Source organism: Corapipo altera, unplaced genomic scaffold, assembly GCF_003945725.1.
Source record: "Corapipo altera isolate COAL_440 unplaced genomic scaffold, ASM394572v1 51, whole genome shotgun sequence".
NCBI classification, from domain to species: domain Eukaryota; kingdom Metazoa; phylum Chordata; class Aves; order Passeriformes; family Pipridae; genus Corapipo; species Corapipo altera.
The window spans coordinates 8,017,538-8,039,121 of record NW_020884892.1 but is presented as its reverse complement, the minus strand read 5'-3'; the positions used below and the strand labels follow the sequence as shown (position 1 = coordinate 8,039,121).

Genomic DNA, 21,584 nt, shown 5'->3' with positions numbered 1-21,584 from the left:
TGCCTGTGATTTGGAAAAATCTGGAGCCAGTGTTGTGCTGATGAGGATGTCCTGTCTTCCACTAATTTGTCAAATCATTTTTAAAATCCCTTTTATATTTTCGTATTTCCTAAACATCTCAACAATAATGATTCCTGTCCCTGAAAAATGCACTGAGTGAAAAAGGAGTTCTGATCTTTGCTTTTTTGAGACTTGTTTAAAACTTTTGTCTAATCATTTTGTTGGGTGCCCCCAGATTCCTATTTTCAATATTTAACCTGCAGCTTTTGGAAGACAATAGAAAAGACTCAGATGAAACTTTGAGGGGTTCTGAAAAGCATGTGAGAACCCTTACATACAGCTTCATAAGCCTTGTAATTTCCAGACTTCCATCTGTATTGGATTCAGGATGAATCATTGCAGTTGACCAAATCCATTCCATTTCTGTCTACTGTCAGAGCGATCTTAGAACTGTACAGGGGATGGTAAAGAAGGAGGAGGAAGAAAACAGCTTTGCACTGTGTGTTTCCAGCATGTTCAAATATTTAATTGAAACAAAAAGTACTACCACAAAACCCACTGCTTATTAGAAGTGACACAATTCACACATTGTTTGCACAGCATTCATTAGCTTAGTCTTTTAGGCTTCAAAACTGACTTGACTGCATGTAGGTCTCAATTTTTCCTGTAGATCATTTGAAATCCAAGCTACCTTCCCCAAGGATTCCTTGCTCAGAGTCTTGATCTATGACCATGACTTCGTGGGGACTGATGATCTCATTGGAGAGACTAAAATTGATTTGGAAAATCGTTTCTACAGCAGGCATCGAGCTACCTGTGGGTTACAGAGTCAATATGAAATGTAAGTAATTCTTCAGACAGCAACAGAGCGCACAGTGAGTGACTTGACTTGAAAGAAAAATTCAAGATGTAGCTAAATATTATGCTTTCTCCAGCACAAAAGTGTCACAGGAGGTATTTTAATTAAAATTCACCACAGAGCTTAGTGATGGTTCTGGGTAGCTTCCAGCCTCAATGGGAAATGGATATTTTAAAATTAGCAGCACTGTTTGTTCAAGGAGTATTTTAGGTAGTAAACAGCTGATGTGTAACACACCTGCTTGATAAACTGCCTTGGACAGGCATAAAGGGCAAATAGGAAAAAAAAATCTCCCAGAGAAGTTATGCCAGGGCTCTGCTCTGCTCTCTGTTATTCAGCTGCAACTGGAGTGATTGCAGCAAGGCTGGTGGGACTCATGTGGCACTGGGCAAAGAGGGAGCAAAGTGGGACTGCTGACATGGCCTCTCTAACACGGGAGAGTCATAAGGTGATGATGATGAGCTCCTGGTCCCTGCCATGCAGCTGCACACTCAAGGATGTTGTGCACAAAATTAATTAGTGTGGAGAAAGTCAATCCAAAATAACTCCACTGCCCTGGGGTGGGGCACTAAACTGGCAGATGTGCGTTTGGTGTTCCCCTATGATTGTTTCTCATTTTATCTACAAACAAAGGATGGAAAATGGAAAAAAGCAATCCAGGAGCACAGACTAAACCACAAAGCTTCCCTTGCCAGCTCATCTCCAGTGTGAGATATTTCTTCATGTGCTTGTTCCACGTCCCAGATAATCTCAGCTTCTCCTCTGCCTCTGGGAGCTGCAGAACACTTCTTGAATGGAGGCAGCACATGTAGACTTGAATTCTTTAGGTAGGACATGGATCGAGCTCTGGTTCTTTTCCTCTTGGGAAGCATGCCAATGCCTGGGTTACTTTATCTAAGCTGGGGATAAGGCTGCCTCAGCTTCCCCTGTGTTTTCAGAGGAGCGTTTGGTACCCAGGACCTGAGCAGACAGAGAGGGTTTCTCAAGAGGCGGTGCTGAACAATTCAAAGGAGAAGTTTGATTGAGCAGATGTCAGGGCCACTGACCACAAAGCAAATTCTGCATGAAAATTCCTGATTTGTCAGTGCACTTTGCTGAAAGAAAACTTCACCCGTCTCTCTTCTCTCTTTGTTCCCTCCTGGCAGAGAAGGGTACAATGCATGGCGAGATGCAACCAAGCCAAGTGAGATCCTCACTAAGCTGTGCAAGGACTACAAAATCAGTGGACCCTTCATGAGGCCAGGGGAGATACAAGTAGGAACAAAAGTCTTTAAGGGACAGACAGTCTTCACAGAAGATGAGAACGGTAATGAAGTAGTTTGGCATTCTTCAGTTGCATTGTAGCAGTACTAAGTGCCTGCCCAGTCTGTAGTAGGGGCTCTGTTGTGCTATGCATTCTAAAGTCAGATACTAGTGTCTGTGTCTGCTTTGAAACACTCATATAACTGTGGCAGTTAAGGTTGTGTTTATATTAGCTTTTGCTGTACCTTAATTGCAAAGAATCTCTAGAGTTTTTGCTGATGACCTGACATCCCGATGGTGGCTGCAGGGAGATACTTTGGACTAGCTCCTACCTGATCCCAAGGATGGTATGCCCAGGATTAGTTGAAGTACAGGGGACCCTCTTGGAACATGTATTCTGACTTAGTGTTGATCTGAAAGCAGTCCAGCTTGCACACTCTGAGAACCTTTCACACAACATATCAAAGCATGGGAAGTCAGGGAGAGTCTTTCAAAAAATGCAATCCTTGTCTAAACTAAAACACTAGAGTAGACAGACCCAAGAATTGCAAAGAAGAGGGAAGAGAAATACAGATTTGAATGGAGTTACCCAAGGTTAGACAAGTCTCTGACCACAGCTGGACTCCAGGCTACTTTACCTGCCAGTCCTACCTTACCTACTTGTCTTTCCTCTTTGTTGGTTTTTCTCCTCTTGGTTATTACCTCTCTGACTGCTCTTCTGAAGTACTAACACAGAACTCTGTAAATTCAGGTATCTGTGGGGTCCATGAATCCAGATGGCAGGACAGAACCTACTTTCAGAACTCCCAGATTAAAAAGAGGTCAAAGCTACCAGGACCTTGAGTGTCCATATCACATCAGGGTGGAGTGGGACAGAGTTATCAGACAAAGGTGTCTCTACTGATGGCAGGGGGTTGGACAAGGTGGTCTTTAAAGATTCCTTCCAACCGAAACTATTCTATAATTCAGTTTTATACTGAGATTAAGGAAAAGAGGTGTAAGAATGAAGCTTTTTAAGGGGAAAAAGAGGAACTGGGCTTGGGGAGATAGTAGTGGACACTGGCAGTGTAGGAAAACCTCCACTCCCTTATCAGACCACATTCCTCTTGGCAGCCACAAAATACAGCTAATGTAGCACTGTTGAAGGGAAAAAAGTTGATCCATTTTTGGTTTCTTGGCCCTAAAGAGATTTTTGACTCCAGTACTGCTGTTTGTTTTCCTCACTAGCAGATGACTGTGTGTGACTCCCAGCAACAGGATCTCTCAATCAAGATTCTGGTTTACTAAAATGAGATTCAGACAAACCAATGTCAGACAAGATGATGGAAATGTGAAGCAGGGAAATATAGAACCAGATGGCTAAGACCAAAGTACTTATGTACACAAGTTTTTCAACATGATATACAGAAATAGTTTATAGCATACAGTCTTTGCATAATTCCTATCCAGATTGCTGTTCTGACAAGTACATCTGGATCATTATTTCCTGACAGGTTTCTGTGGTGTAGATTTGAGCTCTAGAGGAGTACTAAAAAAAGGAAACAATACCATTTCCACTGTACAGGTGGAGAAAATTGTATTTATCCATCCAGCTTTAAATTGCAAGGGAAAGAAGAATTCAGATAAAATAGAATAGTTCAGTTGGAAGAGACATAGCACAACCATCTTGTCCAACTGCCTGTCCACTACTACCAAGTAGTCTAGGACTACCTGTAGCCCATGGGAAGAAATAGGCATCTTCAGAGGTAAAAACGGTCTTTACAAAGATGTCTTTGAGAGGATATGGGATATCGTAGGACAATCTGTGTCATTGCTACTGAGGCTGCCTAGCTGATTAGCTCAGGCTGGAGACCTTGCTTTTAGCTGGTTAAAATTAGATGAAACACATTGCACCTCAAGCACATGTTGCTGCACATGAGGGAACCAAGATTCATAACCACAGGATCATCCTTTCCTCACTCTTTGAGCCACTAGGAAGGGTTTAATACCTACTGTTTGAATTCCAAATGAGCCTTTTGTCAACTACCAGCAATTTGGAGACAGCAACACCCATAGGAAAAGTGATAACAGTTTGCTGACACAAATAAATCTTAACCTTCTTCTCACTTAGGGACTTCTAATCTAGGAAATATCACTCTTCAAAGGTCTGGGCTTCTTTAGTGTGGAGCCCACACAAAAAGGGAGGAAAGAGAAACTCAAGAGTGCAAAAGGCTTTCTCTTCTTTCCACCCTACTTTCAGTATTAGCACTGGTCCTTCACTGAGGTGCCATTCTCTGGGGTCTCCCTTCCAGTGATCAAGCTGAGCTGGTCAGAAGGTGACATTTGCTTGCCCATGGACTTCAACTCTCTTCCCTTAAGGTGTGATTCAGTTCTCCAGGAGGGTCTTTGCAGTAGCTGTCACAATGTAAAATAAGGTGTAGATAACTGTTAGTGCCTATTTACTGTCAGCTTTGTGAAATACAAGTCACCTTGTCTTTCATGAACTTTAAAAATTTGCAATTTCTTGTAAAAAGGATCATTTACAGGCTGCTTCCATCTTCTTGATAAGAACTGCTACTGTAATAGTGAAATGATTTGCTATTTTACAGCCAAACTGCTGCTTAAGTGCTAAACTTTTATTTACTCTGGTGGGTACCCTTATTTATGAGAACTAAATGCATTTCAAGGCCCTTCTTTATTTAGCTGGAATACATGAAGTCTTTCTGTTAACTCAAGCAAATTTTTGATTACTATTTTTAATAATTAATGGAACATATTACCAAGGGGTTCAGTATTATAATTCAGCTCTCTTTGTTCTTTTTGTTTTCCTCTTTCCTATAGAGGAGCCAGTTGAATCGTATGAACATCTCTCCTTAAAGGTTTTACGTGCTTGGGAGGAAATCCCTGGAGCTGGACACAAACTGGTCCCAGAGCACATTGAGACTCGGCCTCTCTACCATAAGGATAAGCCAGGCATGGAACAGGTAGAGCAGCTCAGAGGTGGTGGTGATGGTAGACCCAGGAACAGTTTTCATTTTCTTCAGTTATTGTGGTTTCTATTTGTAGCCACAAACTTACAGAGTCAGGGCCCAAGTGTTGCACCATACATGAAACTTCGTACCGTATCAACCTGGAAATTGTCACCCATGTGTGTATTACCCAATACACAGTAATCACACAAGTGTAACTGCTTATTTTCATTATTTTAAATGTTTAAGTTTATTAAATTAACAAAACCTCTTCTTATATTTGAAATTTGGTTCTTTTTTTATTGTTCATCAAATACTATTTTTACATGGATTTTACCTTGAAGCTGACAACTTCACCAAATTCCTGAGAAATTGAATGAGTATGTGTATGAAAAAAATATATTGTATAGAAAGTTTATAGATGAAATCATGGTTACATGAGAGTAAGATGGTTGATGCTCCAAGACAAAGTGATGGTTTTGGATGCCATAACTATATTTAAAGCCTTTTAAAGATGTTTGTCTCTTTGATTTCAAGGGTCGTGTACAGATGTGGGTCGACATGTTTCCTAATGATATGCCTCTGCCAGGACCCCCAGTGGACATTTCACCAAGAAAACCCAAAGGGTAATACTCTGTGCTTTCTCACAGCAATAACTCTTCTAAGACTGAGTATTTCTTAAGTGTCTGGAAATAAATAGAAAAAGAACTATTAAAAAAACCTCTCCGGTCCCAAGAAAAGTATTCTTGGGTTCATATGGCTTCAAGTCCAACAGGATCACCTAGTTTGGTTTCCTCTGTTAAACAACTCAAAGAACTGTTGGTGATTTTTTCAGTATCTCTTTTAGAAAGATCCTTTTTCATATAGAGATTACAGGTGGCTAGAGGCAAGAGTTTCTTAGTAATTCAGATGTTATCATCCACTTGTTGAGCTGAAAGAAGTAATTCTGGTTTCACTACCTCTTTCAGTGAGATAACTTACTTGACCCTGGTTCAGTTCTTTAATCTGATGCAATAGTATTACACTTATTGGATTTCCAGCACTTTGTTCAAAGATAGATCAAGAAACACATAAAGCAGCAACAAAGAGGTAAGATCTGTTTGGAAGAGCCTTCTTTCAAATTTCACATTTACTTATGCTGCTTTATGTGCAATAGTGTGCATAGTTCTTCAAGCTAATTGAATGTTTGTAAATAAAATACAAAAATGAGCAACAGAGTTCTCAAACCATCCTATATTTTAGCAAGGCCTTTCCTGAGAATTTTGTGTCTGAAGCAGCATCAGATACTATCTCTGTATTATTTATGTTAGAACAGGATACAATATAACAAAAATGTGTTCATTTTCCTTTCCTTTTATGAAAGCCAGGATTTGACAGAGAAACTAACAAACAAAAAAGAGTCCATGTAACATTTACCTCCTTTAGACCATAATTTTCTATAAAACCTCTTAACAAGAAGCATTTTCCAATCCCAAAAGATTTAAAGCTAATCATGCCCACAAAAACAAATTGTGACTGCCATTTTTGTAGCAGGGGAAAATACTGTCAAATATTAGTTACGAGAAAAAAACCTAAACATGCAAACATAAGTTACACATGTTGCTGAGAATTGCATATTTGCTACATCAAAACGGGCTCCAGGCTCCATAAAACTTCAAATACTTTGTGAAAACATCTCTCTTTTTGACAGTCTTTGGCTGAACAAGGCTCTGATGGAGCATTGCAAATGCAAGTTTCTTTGGCTAGTGCAGGGGCTTGATTTTCCTGGTCAACACTTCCTTAAAAGCTCCATGACTTGATAACTTCTGGTTACTTCTGGAGCAGAGTATCTGGTAACTTCTGCAGCATATTTTTTCACACCCTGAGATTGAAGCTATTTCCAAGACAAAATGTGACATATCAGAAAAATCATATGTTGGTGTTCTCAAACAGCTTTTTTTGTCTTTTTTTATTAATTTTGCAGTTCATACAATGACTCAAGGAATATCTCAATTTTTCAGTATCAGTTTTTTATGTCACCTGCAATATCTGTATTTCAGTTCAACCTTTGAGAGATATGGATTGATGGCCACCATAAATGTCTATAGATAGGGAGTGGAAAGGATGGGAAAACTTTAATTCCTTTTGCTGTTGTTTCTAAAGATGATTGTACTTGTTTAAATTAAAATATCTCTAAGCAGTCCTTCTCTTCCCTTTTAATGCACTAGATTGCACCAAATGCAATATTTTTAGGCGTTTCTTCTGAAAACCACCTCTCAGGGAATTCTGGTTTTTATTAGCAATCTGATCACTGTTTTGAAGACTACTCTGATGATGTTGTCCAGATCAACTTTGCCTTGTTTCACTGCAGCATTTTTGTGAAAAGAATTGAAAATAAACAGGTATATAAAAAGCAAGAAATTTTCCACATCTCCAAAGCTGGGAGTGACCCTGCTGTTGCCCATCCTACTCCATGAGCTGAGGGGAACCAACACCCACAATCTATCACTAAACTCTTGTAAATAGAAGAGGCCTGAGGCTGATGCACAAATACAACATTTCTCACTTTATAAAAGCATGATTTGATAGAGGTTTGCATTAGTGTCTGACTAGAGCTTTCTTTTTCAGCTATGAACTGCGGGTAATTATCTGGAATACAGAGGATGTAATTCTAGAAGATGAAAATATGTTTACAGGGCAAAAATCAAGTGATATCTATGTAAAAGGGTAAGTTCTTCAGCACTTCAAAATAACATGCAGTATTTCATTAAAAAATCAGAGGAAAAAATCGTGTGGTGAGAATATTCAATAAACTATTCGGTGACCTTGGCACTTTCTCTAAACGCCTGCCCAAATTACTCACCTACGTTGGATACTGCTTTCTTTTTTATTTTTTTTTCTCTTTTTTTTCTCTTTTTTTATCTTTTTTTTTCTCTTAAAATAAAGTAGCTGTAAAATGACACTAGTTGTTAGTTCCTACGCAGACAGAGATGGCACAAGATGAGAACAAAACTCACAGTTTAGAAAACAGAGATCAAGCACTTACAGAACTTGAACTGTAAGAGCTTACACAGATGCAGAGAGGTTTGACATAGTCAGAGAAAAGGGTATTATGACCACATGAAAAACAAGAAAACAGGTGTTTGCCAGGCTATTTCTATTGGAAATACCTTTTAACCTCATGAGGGGAGCATGTCTGGGTGAATGACCATGGCCAAGCTGAGGAGAACATCGCATGGGATGATGCAATTGTAGCAAGTTACTTCTTAATTACTTGCCTCTTTTGGAGTACTGCTTTGCACTTTCTGCTTCTGAGCAGGATTTGAGTGAAGGTACCTGGTTGGAGGACATTATGGCAAAAGTGGCAGCATGAAGTACTGAAAAGCTCAGGTACCAGACTGATCTTAGATTTTTCCATTTTCCACTACTGAAGAGCAGGATAAATGTGCCAATATGAATTGTCTCATTGTGGAATCCCAGAAAAATCTGAATTTGTGGAGCACTAGGCATATGGCAAAATGAATTTCCTTAAAAACCTGATGCAGTATTGCCAATGACCAAATGCAAAAATAAAGCTGAAAGAGGGAGCACTGGGGCTAAAGGATCAGGAAAGAGAGGATGTTTTCGACTTTGCTGGTTCTGAAAATCACATGAACATAACAAGATAACCAAAGTAAGCATTGGAACAGGACAATCTCATAGCAGGTCTTACTCCTGTGTGGGAAATACCTACATGAATTTTACCGGGGAAACCTCCATTAGCTCTGACCAAGCTGTGTGGGGCACCAGGAGTATCACCACACCTTTGGACAGGTGATACTGGCCCAGATAAAGTACACACCAATACAGCCATTTGGTCCCAGTGTGCAACAGGTGCAGGTATTGCACACACTGGCTGAGCAAACCTCCCCTTGGAATTCCTTGAGAGGAGCTGGTCTGAAATCACTGGTGTTCACAGAGATATCTCCAACTTAGCAATGAACTAACATCTTCAGAGCAGTAGCAGAGTAGCTCTGAGAGCACGAAACTGAGGAATTAAATGGGGAGCCAGCCTTTGTGCTGAGCTGTGTGATAGCACGAGGACATCACTATCAATGCCAGAATGGTCTTACAGGGAAGCCAGGAGTGGAAAACTTTCTGTGCCTTAATGATGAAGACATGAATCTCATTATGTTCAGACAGTGCCTGTGGCACTATATCTGTCACCATGCATGGATTTGCACTTGGGGCAATGCCATGTTTCAGGTTGTTACCATTTTTCACAATTCCTTATTGAAATATTGGGGCTTGCAGGGGAAAAATCACTCTTTGGATACAGCACAAAAATGCTAATGTTTACTCAAGCTGTGAATAATCATCTTTGGAACTAAGACATACCTACCTGGATCATTACCTCCGTGGAGCTCTTCAGAGGAGAAAATTATGCTTATGAAAACACTGTCCTTTTGTACCATAGCACATCCAATATCATGCACACTTATGCAGAAACCAAGAAAAAAATCACAAGAAACCCCAGAGAGACTTCTCCAGCCATACTTATGCCACGTTTATACCTCCAAACGGCAACTGCAAACAATTTAAGCTCCAATACCAAGCCTTGAAATCCATCTTGGGACATTGACATAGAATTTGTTTCTGTGGCACAACATGAATGCAGGTTGATTAGTACTGGATAAATGACTGATACTGTCATTGCCTGTCCTAAAGATGAGGATGTCCTGGCCAATAACAAATGACCAACTGGTATTTTGGGGTCTGATAGAAATGAAAATACTGTTCTCACTCTCAGCTTTCGATCACCACAGGCCATTACTGCAGCCTCTGCCAGTAATGCACAGCTGGGAGGTGGTTGAGATCCCCAATCCAGGGCTGTTGCTGCATATGTTGTTCAGTCCTGAACAGCATATTGCATCTTACTGATTAGGTAGGAAGTAGTAAATGGTCCTGCCTGCAACCAAATAACCACAATTACAATTCAAGCTCCCCTGGTGACTAATGCTTTCCGCTGTGGTTCCTGTAGGTGGATAAAGGGCCTGGAAGAGGACAAACAGGAGACAGATGTACATTACAATTCCTTGACAGGAGAGGGCAACTTCAACTGGCGCTTTGTGTTCCCGTTCCACTATCTCCCAGCAGAGAAACAAATTGTGGTTAGTAAAAGAGAAAACATATTTTCCTTGGAAAAGACAGAACGCAAAATACCTGCAGAGCTGGTGCTTCAGGTGTGGGATTTCGAAAGACTCTCTTCTGATGATTTCTTGGGTAAGTATGCAATGAGTCTGCCTGAACTTCACCTGAGGTCTCAGCAGACCTGTGTGTTGTAGAGGTATGTACAACATGGTGTCTGAGTCCCAAATTCTGCTTGTCTTTTTCTGAAGCACCACATTGCAAACTTACACGTGTCTTGGAGAGTCACTCAGATAAGATGATGCCAGGGCAATTGAAATGAATGACTGACAGTACAGAGAGATTCCGTGCTCTGATGCTTGGGCCCAAGCTGCTGCATTGCTCTATGTATCTCATCTGGAAACTGCTGCTTGAATGCTTTTGTATCTGTCTGGTCCCTGAGTGTTGTCACATTACTTCTTCCTCCAGGTACTCTTGAATTGGACCTGAATGGGTTCCCTCAAGCAGTAAAGACAGCCAAAAGCTGTGACTTAGGAACAGTTTTGGCAGCAAGCGAAGAAAACAAGATCTCCATATTTCAGCAGAAGCGTGTCAGAGGCTGGTGGCCTTTCATCAAGGCTGGGGAGCTCACGGTAGGCAGCTCACTACAGAAGAGCAGCTTTTCTCTGGGACTGATATGCTCTACTGAGATCCTGAAACAGATAGATGCTAATTTTGGATATGCCATCTGAAGAACAGCCACCACTGGCAACCTGTAGGAGTCCTCCAAATGCTTTAGTAATTCTCCATAGATTTGGTTCAGAAAAACCCAGGCAACCAGAGCACTTTGTACTTTTTTTTTGCTTTCTTCCACTGTTTGTGTCCCAGCACACTGGATGGGTAAAGTGGAAAATCAGGTGTTTCCATCCAACTTTATGTCAGCTGAAGAAATCCAGAAAAGAATCTCACCTGATTATTTATTTCTTTACTGTTTATGTCTAACTTCAACCTAGGCAAAGGAATTGATTTTGGAGTCAACCATTATTCACCTTGCTAGTGGCACATTTCAAGTAGAAAGAGCACAGTCTCTTCTTGTTGCAGTGTGCTCAATATTTTTTGGTATAGAGGAACGCAAAGGACAATGACAGCTTCCCCATAACTCTACAAGACTTGTTACGTTAGAAGAATCCTCCTAAGAAGAATATAAATCCTGTCACACAAATTTTCATTTACCTGAAGCCTCTAGCATAACAGGGCTTGCAGCAGGGTGTGACTCTCACTCAGAGTGTGCCTAAACATTTCACAAAATGACAGAATTTTTAGGGTTGGAAGGGACCTCTGGAGATCATCCAGTCCAACCCCCAGTCCAACCCCAAACTGGAAGGAAGGAAACCCCAAACTGACGTGCCTACATGGCCATGATGTTTTGGAAGCTTGAACTCAAACTTGGGGAGCCCTATTCTAGAATTAGTGTGGGTTTTAGGTGCATTCAGATCCCTGTGGGGACACAGACCAAGAGCTACAAGCTACATTCCTGTAGTACAACCTCTACAAATTCACGGGCTTTCTTCCTTTATAGGGGATCTCTCACTATCTCTAGAATGTTCATTGATTCTCTAAGGGTTTTCCTAAACCTCACGATTCCTTCCTATTTCTGTCCATTCCAGCGACAAGAATGTTTTAATAAAAAGTGCCATCTTCAAATTCGTTGCCTTCTTCAAACTGAATGTGACTGTGTGCTTTTCAAGGATTTAGTGAATGAACTCCACTCCTAAATCCCTGCTTTACTGCCATTTTCTCAGCTCTAGTACAATTGATTCACTTTCTCACACTCTACGTTCATCTCTTGATGCCCTTGTCTTCCACATTTATGCCTTTTGTCTCCATACTTCTTTCAGCCCCATTCTGTGCTGAATCCCAGCACCTGGGCATAGATCAACACTTTAGATTAACATCCTCCACAAATTTATGGGGTAGGAAAATAACAAATATATGAAGAACCATTTGTCTGGTTTTAATCTGTCACAGATTTTATGAAGTTGATTTGATTTACTCATTCTTCATTGTAACTGGAGTCTTTACATTTCAGAAATCTTCATCTTTTTTTTCCTTTGGCCTAATTATATCTTTAGTGGAGACAGCGCTGAAGAACAGACCTGATCCCTGAACAGGGAAAAGGAAGAACCTCTCTGTAACCTAACACAGACAGAAATATTACAATAGAAATATCAACAGATTTGTTGCTGTGAGTGCAAGGGAAAAAACAAAAGTTTAACCCACATGTAGGAAGATCTAACTTCCATAGCAGAAGTTGCAATTTCTACTATGAGTCCAAATCACTCATATTACATATTCCTACTGCAAGCTGCGGGAGATACAATCTTTTATAAGTAGTAATATTCTACTGGTCACTCAGCAAGCTTTAATGATTTATCACAGTGAAAACAAGCACTAAAATAAGAGTTATATTCCATTATGACTTTTCTGAAATCTAGAAATTATCAGTAAGTTGGTGCTGAACAAAGTTGTCCTTTTGTTACCTCTCTGAGTATCATCTTCTGGCCACCCATGAAGAAAAAGCGCCCTGGACCACCCTGCCAGGCCTCTATTCTTTTAGCCCAAACAGAGCTCTAGGACTGCATGATATTTCTGCATAAGGTCTTGTTTCTAACCATCTTCCTTTTGTGAGCTGAGACCCAACAGCTACACTGCTACAGCACTTGTGACTGGCTGAATTTCCCCCTGCTGATGGGCTACATGTCAGCAACACACCTTCCAGCTTGTCCATTCAGATCTGTCCATGTCAGCAACACACCTTCCAGCTTGGCCATTCGGATCTGCCAGGATGTGTCATAGAAGATATATCTTCTCAGATTAGTTGTGTTATAATTTAGGAAGTAGAAAATACATTTATGAGCCTGGAAGAAAACATCCCACTTCTCTTTCCTCACAGTTCTTTAGCATAAGTGACGAATCTGGTGCCTGGGGTTTCCTTTGTGGTTTCTCTTAGACTGCCAAGACTATCTTATTTCTTTAATCAATTTCCTTTGCCCTCATTTGGTTTCATCATTTCTCCACAAGAAGAGTCCTACTGTGATTTAGTGATAATAACCCAAGATTGGATGCTTACTTGTGATGTCTCTGATCCAGGGCAAGGTGGAAGCTGAGTTTCACTTAGTCACGGCAGAAGAAGCTGAGAAGAATCCAGTAGGAAAAGCTCGAAAGGAGCCTGAGCCCTTGGAAAAACCCAAGTGAGTATGAGTATACTCATTAAACAGGGGAAGCAGCCTGGCTGCTGGCCCTTGTAGCTGGCATTACCTTCCAGGTTAGCTGAATAGCTGACCTGGCTCATGATAACATCTTAAATCATCATAATTTACAAGTATACCCAACACCTCAGTTTGGTTATCTATAAAGATCAGATAGCTTATATTTATTATATTAATAATAGAATAATTTAGGTTGGAAAAAAACCTCTCAGATCATTGAGTTCAACTGTTAATGTGGCATTGCCAAGTCCACCACTAAACCATGTCCTTAAATACCATATCACCATGTTTTTGAAATACCTCCAGGGACGGTGACTCTACCACTTCCCTGGGCAGCCAGTTCCAATGCTTGATGACCCTTTAAGTCAATAATTTTTGTCCTAATATCCAATATAAACCTTCCTTGGAGCAGCTTGAGGTCATTTCCTCTCATTCCGCTGCTTGTTACTTGGGAGAGGAAGAGGCCATACCCCACCTGGCTACAACCTCCTTTCAGGTAGTTGTAGAGAACGATAAAGTCTCTCCTGAGCCTTCTCCTCTCCAGGCTAAACACCCCCAGCTCCCTCAGCTTCTCCTCATAAGACTTGTGCTCCAAACCCTTCACCATCTCCATTGCCCTTCTATGGTCATGCAAATGATATAACTTTGAAATTGTTTCTCTATTTTAATTGTACTTCATACTCAAAGGATGAAGATGCTTATTTTTCATCATAAGACTTTTTAATGAGGACATTTTAAGTAGTTTAGCAAAGGCAAATTATCTAGAAGGAGCATTTTAGCTTTCAGTATTTGTCACATTAAAAAATATCATTGTCTGAGATTTTTTGCATTTTGAGAAAAGGTACATATACTCTATTTTGGTTCAAGTGCTTTGTTCTACTAAAGTAATGAGGTACATTAAATAAAAAAGAAAAGAAAGAGAAATTGATGTTGTATTTCCTGCTACCAAAGCTTCTAAAAATCAATTGCTAATCATAATGGTAATCATCACACACTCTGTTTAATTTTCTTTGTTTGATATATATCTCCTGATAAATATGAAAAAAGAGGAAACAGCATAAAGGAATTGCCAATACCCTTTAAAAGGGTGTAAATTTATCCTGAAAATTAGAGGTATCAGAGACTTGTTGAAAACTAACCTTGGAAAGACTTTAGTCAATCATTTCACCCAACATCTTTGCCCAAAGGCAGGATGAGCTATTCCTGACACATGTCTGCCTCAAAGATTCCCAGCAATACAAACTAAAGCACTATCTTACAGAGGAGTGAGGACTGGGATAGCTCTGAAATACATGTGGTGGGAAGAAAGCAGCTTAGGGAGTTTTAAGGAAGAGTGTACTGTGCAACAGGATTACTTGTCCAGGAGGTTGTCAACAGGTTGCAAAAGGCACCATCGCATTTTCCTCTCATTTGTTCAGTCCCAGCTCATGCACCCCAGGCATCCTGGGGCCCATGTCTTCCCTGTGTTTTCGCCTCATGGGCATTTAGTTCACAAATGTACTGGTGGGCCAAAAGGTTGTCACTAGCCTGGTGGCCCCTTCTCTGCTGCACACTCAGCCTGGAGGTGTTTTGATCCAGAAGCCATAAAACTGGAGTCTTCCTCCAGATCTTGCAATGAGTAATCAGAGGCTCCACATCCACGTTTTTGTGATGAAATACACAGCCAATACATGGTTCGATGCAGTTCTAGTCTTAATTAGATATATGACTCAATTAAATCAAGATTAGGGTGGGGCTAGTGTCAGTCAACACTACCCAGCTCAGAAGCAAAACATTCAGGCTCCTTTTGTAGCTGCTCATGCACAGGTAGGGGAGTCAGGCCATTTACCTGCCACATATCCTAGGATGGGAGCTGGGGAAAGAGATGGCTTGTCCTTTAGAAGGTCCTTCCTCTGCCCAAACAGCCCTCGACTGACCAGGCCAGGCACTGAAGTTTTAAAGTTAGGCAAAATAAATCCTAATGTTACTAAAGCAATATCAACTTTTGAATAGTAAAAACTAATTTAGCTGGACACTCACTTACTGGGAAGAAAATAAACTGGTAGTTGAAGACGCTGCATGCCTCAGTTCCATTAAAGTTTAAAGGTATTAAAGTTTACCAGTTCAGTGCCTCTGAGTGATGGAATATGTGGTTCATATATACAGAGTAGTCACAATCAGCTGAGAGATAACTGTTGCTGCCCTTCAAATGAGTCCTCTTCGGGAAGGAAGGGATCTCAAGGAGCTTTGTGTCAGGACTTCCAGATCTCTATGCCAGTACTATAGGTTTTACTTTTTTTTTTGCTCATAATGTAGGATCACCCAAAGAAGCACAGAAATTTTCAGATTGTTTTGCATAATTAAGTTTTTTTTTAATTAAGAAACAAAATAATTTCAAAACTAGGAGCTGTAGACAGTAGCAGGCTCTTTAATATGCCAGAGCAAAGGTGGACGAAGATTAAATGTCTGCGAACTAGAGAGAGAAACATGTAAATGAAAAATAGAGTGCAATGAGTATAATTTCCTGCTGGCCAAAGCATCATGAGGTTATCCATCTCTTCATCTCTGCTGATCCAGACAGGATGCTTTTCCGGATGCAGTCGATTACCATAAAAGCACTGCTATAACTGGTATTGAATTCTATTGCCTACGTTGCAAAGAAAACAAATTAAATGAGCAACAGTCTGGGTTTTTTCCCTGCCTTTAAAGGTTATGAAAAGCCCTTCAGCAGATGGACCATGTAGACTATTCTTCAGAGTATCCAGTTTTTTAATAATTCTTTTTAACCTGGAGGGCTTACTTGTTGATTTATTTCTGAGTCATTTCCACCTCAGTATAAAACACAGTCTTTAATTAAAAGATATTCAGTTGGCCTTTAAGATTTGTCACATTGGCATTCACTTCCACATGCTGAATGCTGAGTTCACCAGATAACTAAAACATTATTTAAATTCCTGGAACAGCTTTCTGGAGTGAGACACAGCCATAGCTCTTTGTGACCTTCAGTTAACTTCCTTCTCCTTATTGCTGCACCATCTGCACAATTACAGCAACATTGGATAAGAAAAACAACCTGCCCCAGTTTTGCAGGGGTTAATGTTGCTCCACACCAATGTATTCATCAGGTCACCCCATCATACAAAGCTGACAGATGTTGCCTTGGGTAGGGCTGTTCAAGTCAGAGGCAGAGTGCCCTCCCAAGCTGAGTGGAATGTCAGAGGAGAGGCTATGCCAACATTCCTCCTAAGAAGGATGCTGTTTTCCTCTCTGTATGCAGTCAGCTTTGTTGTACAGTGTGAAGAAACTTCTGCTTATGGAGGAGAATACAACATGGGGCAACATTTGTTAAAAACCTGGGTTGTGGGATGCAGATATTCTCCACTAGAAGAAGGTGGCTCTTCATGTACACAGGAAAACTACCCCAGTTTCACCTTATCATCGTTTCCTGTTTTCAGGGGGGCTCTTTTAAATTGCCTCCTGAAAATACACCATATTCCAGCATATGCCAGATCCAAGCTGGTTCTTACTATCATGGCACTGTGACTATCACTGTGCAATCATCTATTTTGTAGTGGCTCTTTACCACTTTCATGATGCTAAATTCTTTGAAATGATGAGAAAGCTTTTGTACTCAAGTTCAAGATGCCTGCATGTTTTCTTTAGGATTTATCATGATCTTATCTGTAATTTTGAACTCCATATCATGACATAAATTGGAGTATTTATGAAGTATAAAATGGAATTTCATTTTGAGTGTTGTGCAGAGCTTGGGCTTGTGGAGGGGTGGAAGAAAAGTGACCCAGTAGCTTTGTGAAACTTGTGGATGTTCCCTCTAAACTCTGTAGTAGGTTCTCAGTAGTTAAAGGTCCTTTTTAGACTCAAATGTATATATTTTGCAGTGGGATAACTTTGAAAAGAGATGGATCTGCCTTTACAAAAGTTTTTCTTTTTCTTTTGTCCCTTTTAGCCGACCAGACACATCCTTCTCTTGGTTTGTAAATCCTTTCAAGTGTTTGTATCACCTGATCTGGAAAAATTACAAGAAGTACATCATCATCGGCATAATTCTTCTTATTCTCATTGTCTTCCTGGTGCTCTTCATCTACACACTGCCAGGTGCAATCAGTGAAAGGATAGTTTTAGGAAAAATGTAGGTTATGGCTCTCATTGTAATCAATCATATACAAAAACTTCAGCTAAAAATAAAACTCAGACAAAAAGAATTAATCAACCTGAAATGCATCTCATTCCTTGTAAAAAGAAAAATAACTATTTACATCAGAAACTGGAGCTCTCAGAATATTTTAATATCTTTCTTGAATGCTCATTCACACCCAGCCTTTATGTATGTTATCATTACCATACTGGTGCAGCTATATTGACATTATTATTGAAAGTGTCATTATGTAGCTAAAAGTGAGTTTGAAAGTAAATTCCTCAGTGCTATGCAGAAACTGATTTGTCAGTCAAGTATTTATTTCTATGGACAAATGATTAAATATTAAGAGCAAAATCTGTACACAAAGATAAATGTAGTCTTTGCATAGTTTTGTAATTCATTATTTTAACTGTTTTTCTTAATTATTTTAACTGTTTTCAATGACCGTATAATGGCATGCTTATTTTTAGATAAAAGATTTTATTAAAAAAATCTAAGATTAAACTGTCTCATTTAATGTCGTGCAAAATTCATCCTGTGCCTCTCAGTAGGAATGCTGTGCTCTATAAAAACATCTCACACACTCATAAATAAGGTATGTGCTAGTGAGGTAGAAGCCGAGATTGGAAGAACCTTTTTCAGTTGCAGTTTGAAAGTGTTAGAGGTTGCTGGAGGAGAGGGATCAGGAAGATAAGGACTCAGCCATGGGTACTGTGGTAGCAAATGATCCTTGTAGAGGATAGGGAGCAGGCAGAATCCTGCTGCTTGAAAAGCAGAGCCAAAGAACAGTGGAAAACAGAAGGGCAGCAGAGTGAAACAAGCCATGGAAGATTAAAGAAAACAAGGAATAAAACCTTACACAGTTGTCAGTGTGAAAATCCTCACCCTAAATAATACAGAAAATGCTGCTGCCTGTGTCATGCACAAGGCAAGGCTTAATAACTCAATGACCTTACTTGGCCTTAAAATGAGTGGTTATGAATTTGAAATAGCTATTGAAATCTCCTCCAGTCTCACCCATGATTAGACATGTTGTAAAGGTGACCTTTGAGAAAAGGCTTTCCACTATGCTCCACTCATACAAAGTGTGAGCACCCTTTGCACACTTTGAAAGTAACAAAAGGCAAGACAGAGATCCTATAAATGCTGATAATTCTGCCAAGCTCGGGGTGCAGGAATAGAAAAGCAGACACCTTAATAATTTTCAGAGGCCACTTCTAAGGGAAGCTTGTCTGGTACTGCTTGCACCTGGCCTGTTAAGGCTGTGCAATGAGCCCCTGTGTTCCCCTCTAGCTTACAGCTCAGGTAATTGCATTATTCTAAAAAATTAGTGTCAGTGAAATTTCTACAGAGAAAGTATTTTACCTTTGAAAAGCATTTTAGAGGCTTATTTTGGATGGGATGAATTGCTTTAGAAATGTCTCATTCCACTTATGATAGAGGCAGATGGCTAAAGGCAGGCTGAGATCATTCCATCCCTACCCATCCAGCAGATTGTGACTCAGTATTTCTTCTAAATTTCATGTTCTAAGTATACAGTAAATAAAACTAAATTATCTAGATATATGAGTAAATACATTACAACTAGACATGTGGCAAAGAACCACAGTGGATGAGGGGTTTTTTTGGGCTATTTTCCTTTAGAAGTGTATTTAATATGACCAAGAAATTAGAACACATGGTTGAATCTGCACTAGTTAAAGATAGCAATTCAAGACAGTGATGTGGAAAGGTGCTGATCACCCTTGAGTCTCTCTGTCTCGTGTCCCTCTTCATTGGGCCCTTACCTGGTAGTTCTCTGCTTACACAGCATGAGTGACACATTCCTCTGAAACCACTTGTTTTTCAGTTTTGTGCTATTTTGCAATTGAGCCTGTATGAAACAGAAAAGGAAATATTGTTTCTCCTAATATGTCTCACCATACCATGAATTTTGGAAATGCAATTTAAAAGCTCCAATAAGAGCAAATCAAATTATTTTGGTGCAAAAGGTGAGAGATGAATATTGACAAGCAGAGCATGTTGTGACACTGATTTTTTTCCAGTGTGTTAGGTCAGTGGTCCTGATCCTGCATGGCAGCTGCTGTATCCATCTGTCCTTACTCTGCTTGTTTGCTCTTGCTGCCTTGAAGTGTGTGGATCACTGGACCGTGGCTTGAGGCCCCTGCCCTTGCCAGAGGGTCCTCCTGCATGACTTCAGTACCAAACCTTGGCTCTGGACCCCAGAAGCAAGCACACAGTAGCAGCAGCACTGCTACAACAAGATAGCTGAAATTACATCCTTTTCCAAGTCCTGGTCTGTGTCTGGCTGAGCAGGGACCATACAAAGACCCTGTCCCTCTTCATCCCTTGCATCCCAGTGAAAATTACCATCTCCTTCACTCCTGCTGCCCCTGGGGTCTTCATTCCCCTTCAGCATGGTCATTCCTGAGCCACTTGTATCATTGAACACTCTGGGAAAGTTCTGCATTCTGGACAAAAAAAGGTATCATGCAGACCAGATGCAAGCAAGCTAACTCTTCCACAGCTCTTAAACTGCCTGTCACTACATTCAACACATGTAGGCTGAGCTGGATAGCATTGTCTTATGGGACAAAGCTGAATTAAACACCTTTTGATGATCTCACAGATGGCTACAAAGTAGAGAGGCAGGGCTGTCAGTAAGTGTTAAAGAGACAAAATATAGCAGCACTCAATGCTGGACTACTCATACAGATGACAGATGCAATAGTTTTGCATCTTAAGTGAGTTTATGGTGACATGGGTTTTGTGATTAACAGAGAGGGAGTTTTATTCTGAGGATTGTTGTTATTGTCAAGATCTCCTATCAATTTCACTAAAAAGAAGAGATCCTTACCCTGAGCAATTAATCAACGTTAGTCTACAATTATGCTGGCTCAATTTTGAGTCCAGCTGGTGCAACTTGGAGTTTTATCAACAGGTTTCTGACCACAAATATCTCACGAAACACCCAGCTCCCATGGGGTATTTTTGCTTAGATTTTTTTGTTTGTTTGTTTGATTTGGTTTTTTGTTGTTGTGGGGTTTGTTTTGTTTTGTGTTTTTTGGTGGGGGGTGCTTTTTTTTTGGTGTCCCCCTCCCAATCTTCTTGAAAGGTTAAAATTCTTGAGAAATTGAAGAGATTTTACTTGCAAAGAGATTTCTTTCCTGCTCAAATGGTTTGAGGGCACTCTGGTTGATGTTCGTGATCATAGACCCAGAAGTTAGTTTATCTAAAGCTTTGACAGTGGGGCATCTCCCTACCACTACATCCAGTCCCTGGAAGTCCCCCTTTTTACACTGTATGTGTTAGATGATCTCAAGCAAGTCTTGGAACCTTGCAATAAGTGCAAGATGTCACAGAATCACAGAATCAATTAGGTTGGAAAAGACCTCTGAGATCATCAAGTCCAACCTTTGACTTAACACCACCTTGTCAACTAAAATTAAAAGAGCCTACAACACCCAGTATTGCCAGATAGTTTCCCATCCAAGTACTAACTGGGCCCAACTCTGCTTATCTTCCGAGATCAGACGAAATCAGGCGTTCTCAGGTGGGGTGGCCTTAGACCACATGTTCTCCACCTCCAGTCTGATTTCAAGGCAAATAAAAGTGGTCACAGCAGTGCATTAAGAGTCATGGACTCAGGGGGTGAAGAACTGAGACATTTATTCGAAGGGTTGCAGCTCCTTTATAGCCAAACAAAACCAGAAAACATTCCTTACAAGGCAAAAAGTGTGAATGCAGCATCTGATTGGCTGCTAGCTGTCACCTGGGGAGACGGCAGTTTTCGGAGTTACAAACTCATCCCTGTAATGAGTTGCTCTGTTCTCTGCAAAGGTCTGGTTTTTTCCAGGCCCTATTTCCCACAGGTCACTAAAACTCAGGATATGTGGCAGGAAATCTGCAGTATATGAGAAAACTGTGGTTTAAACATCCTTCAAAATGGCTTTTTGTAGTCTCTTTGCTAACTCATGCTTTCTTCTTCCCAAGACCCCCCACGACAAGTGTTATCCCATGCAGGAATGTCCTGGGAAGATGTC

At 40.4% G+C, this 21,584-nt stretch overlaps 1 protein-coding gene across 1 annotated transcript in view; it reads left to right on the top strand.

The window, feature by feature from the left end:
• FER1L6 (fer-1 like family member 6) overlaps positions 1-17,609 on the top strand; it is a 71,808-nt gene extending 54,199 nt beyond the window's left edge. Inside the window, exons 33-41 of the mRNA XM_027645669.1 lie at positions 671-841; positions 2,005-2,165; positions 4,922-5,064; positions 5,587-5,675; positions 7,657-7,755; positions 10,049-10,290; positions 10,624-10,787; positions 13,285-13,385; positions 17,350-17,609. Of these exons, the coding sequence (XP_027501470.1) occupies positions 671-841; positions 2,005-2,165; positions 4,922-5,064; positions 5,587-5,675; positions 7,657-7,755; positions 10,049-10,290; positions 10,624-10,787; positions 13,285-13,385; positions 17,350-17,536 (1,357 nt within the window). The 3' untranslated portion in view covers positions 17,537-17,609. The remainder of the gene's footprint in view (positions 1-670; positions 842-2,004; positions 2,166-4,921; positions 5,065-5,586; positions 5,676-7,656; positions 7,756-10,048; positions 10,291-10,623; positions 10,788-13,284; positions 13,386-17,349) is intronic.
• The last annotated feature ends 3,975 nt before the right edge of the window (positions 17,610-21,584 follow it).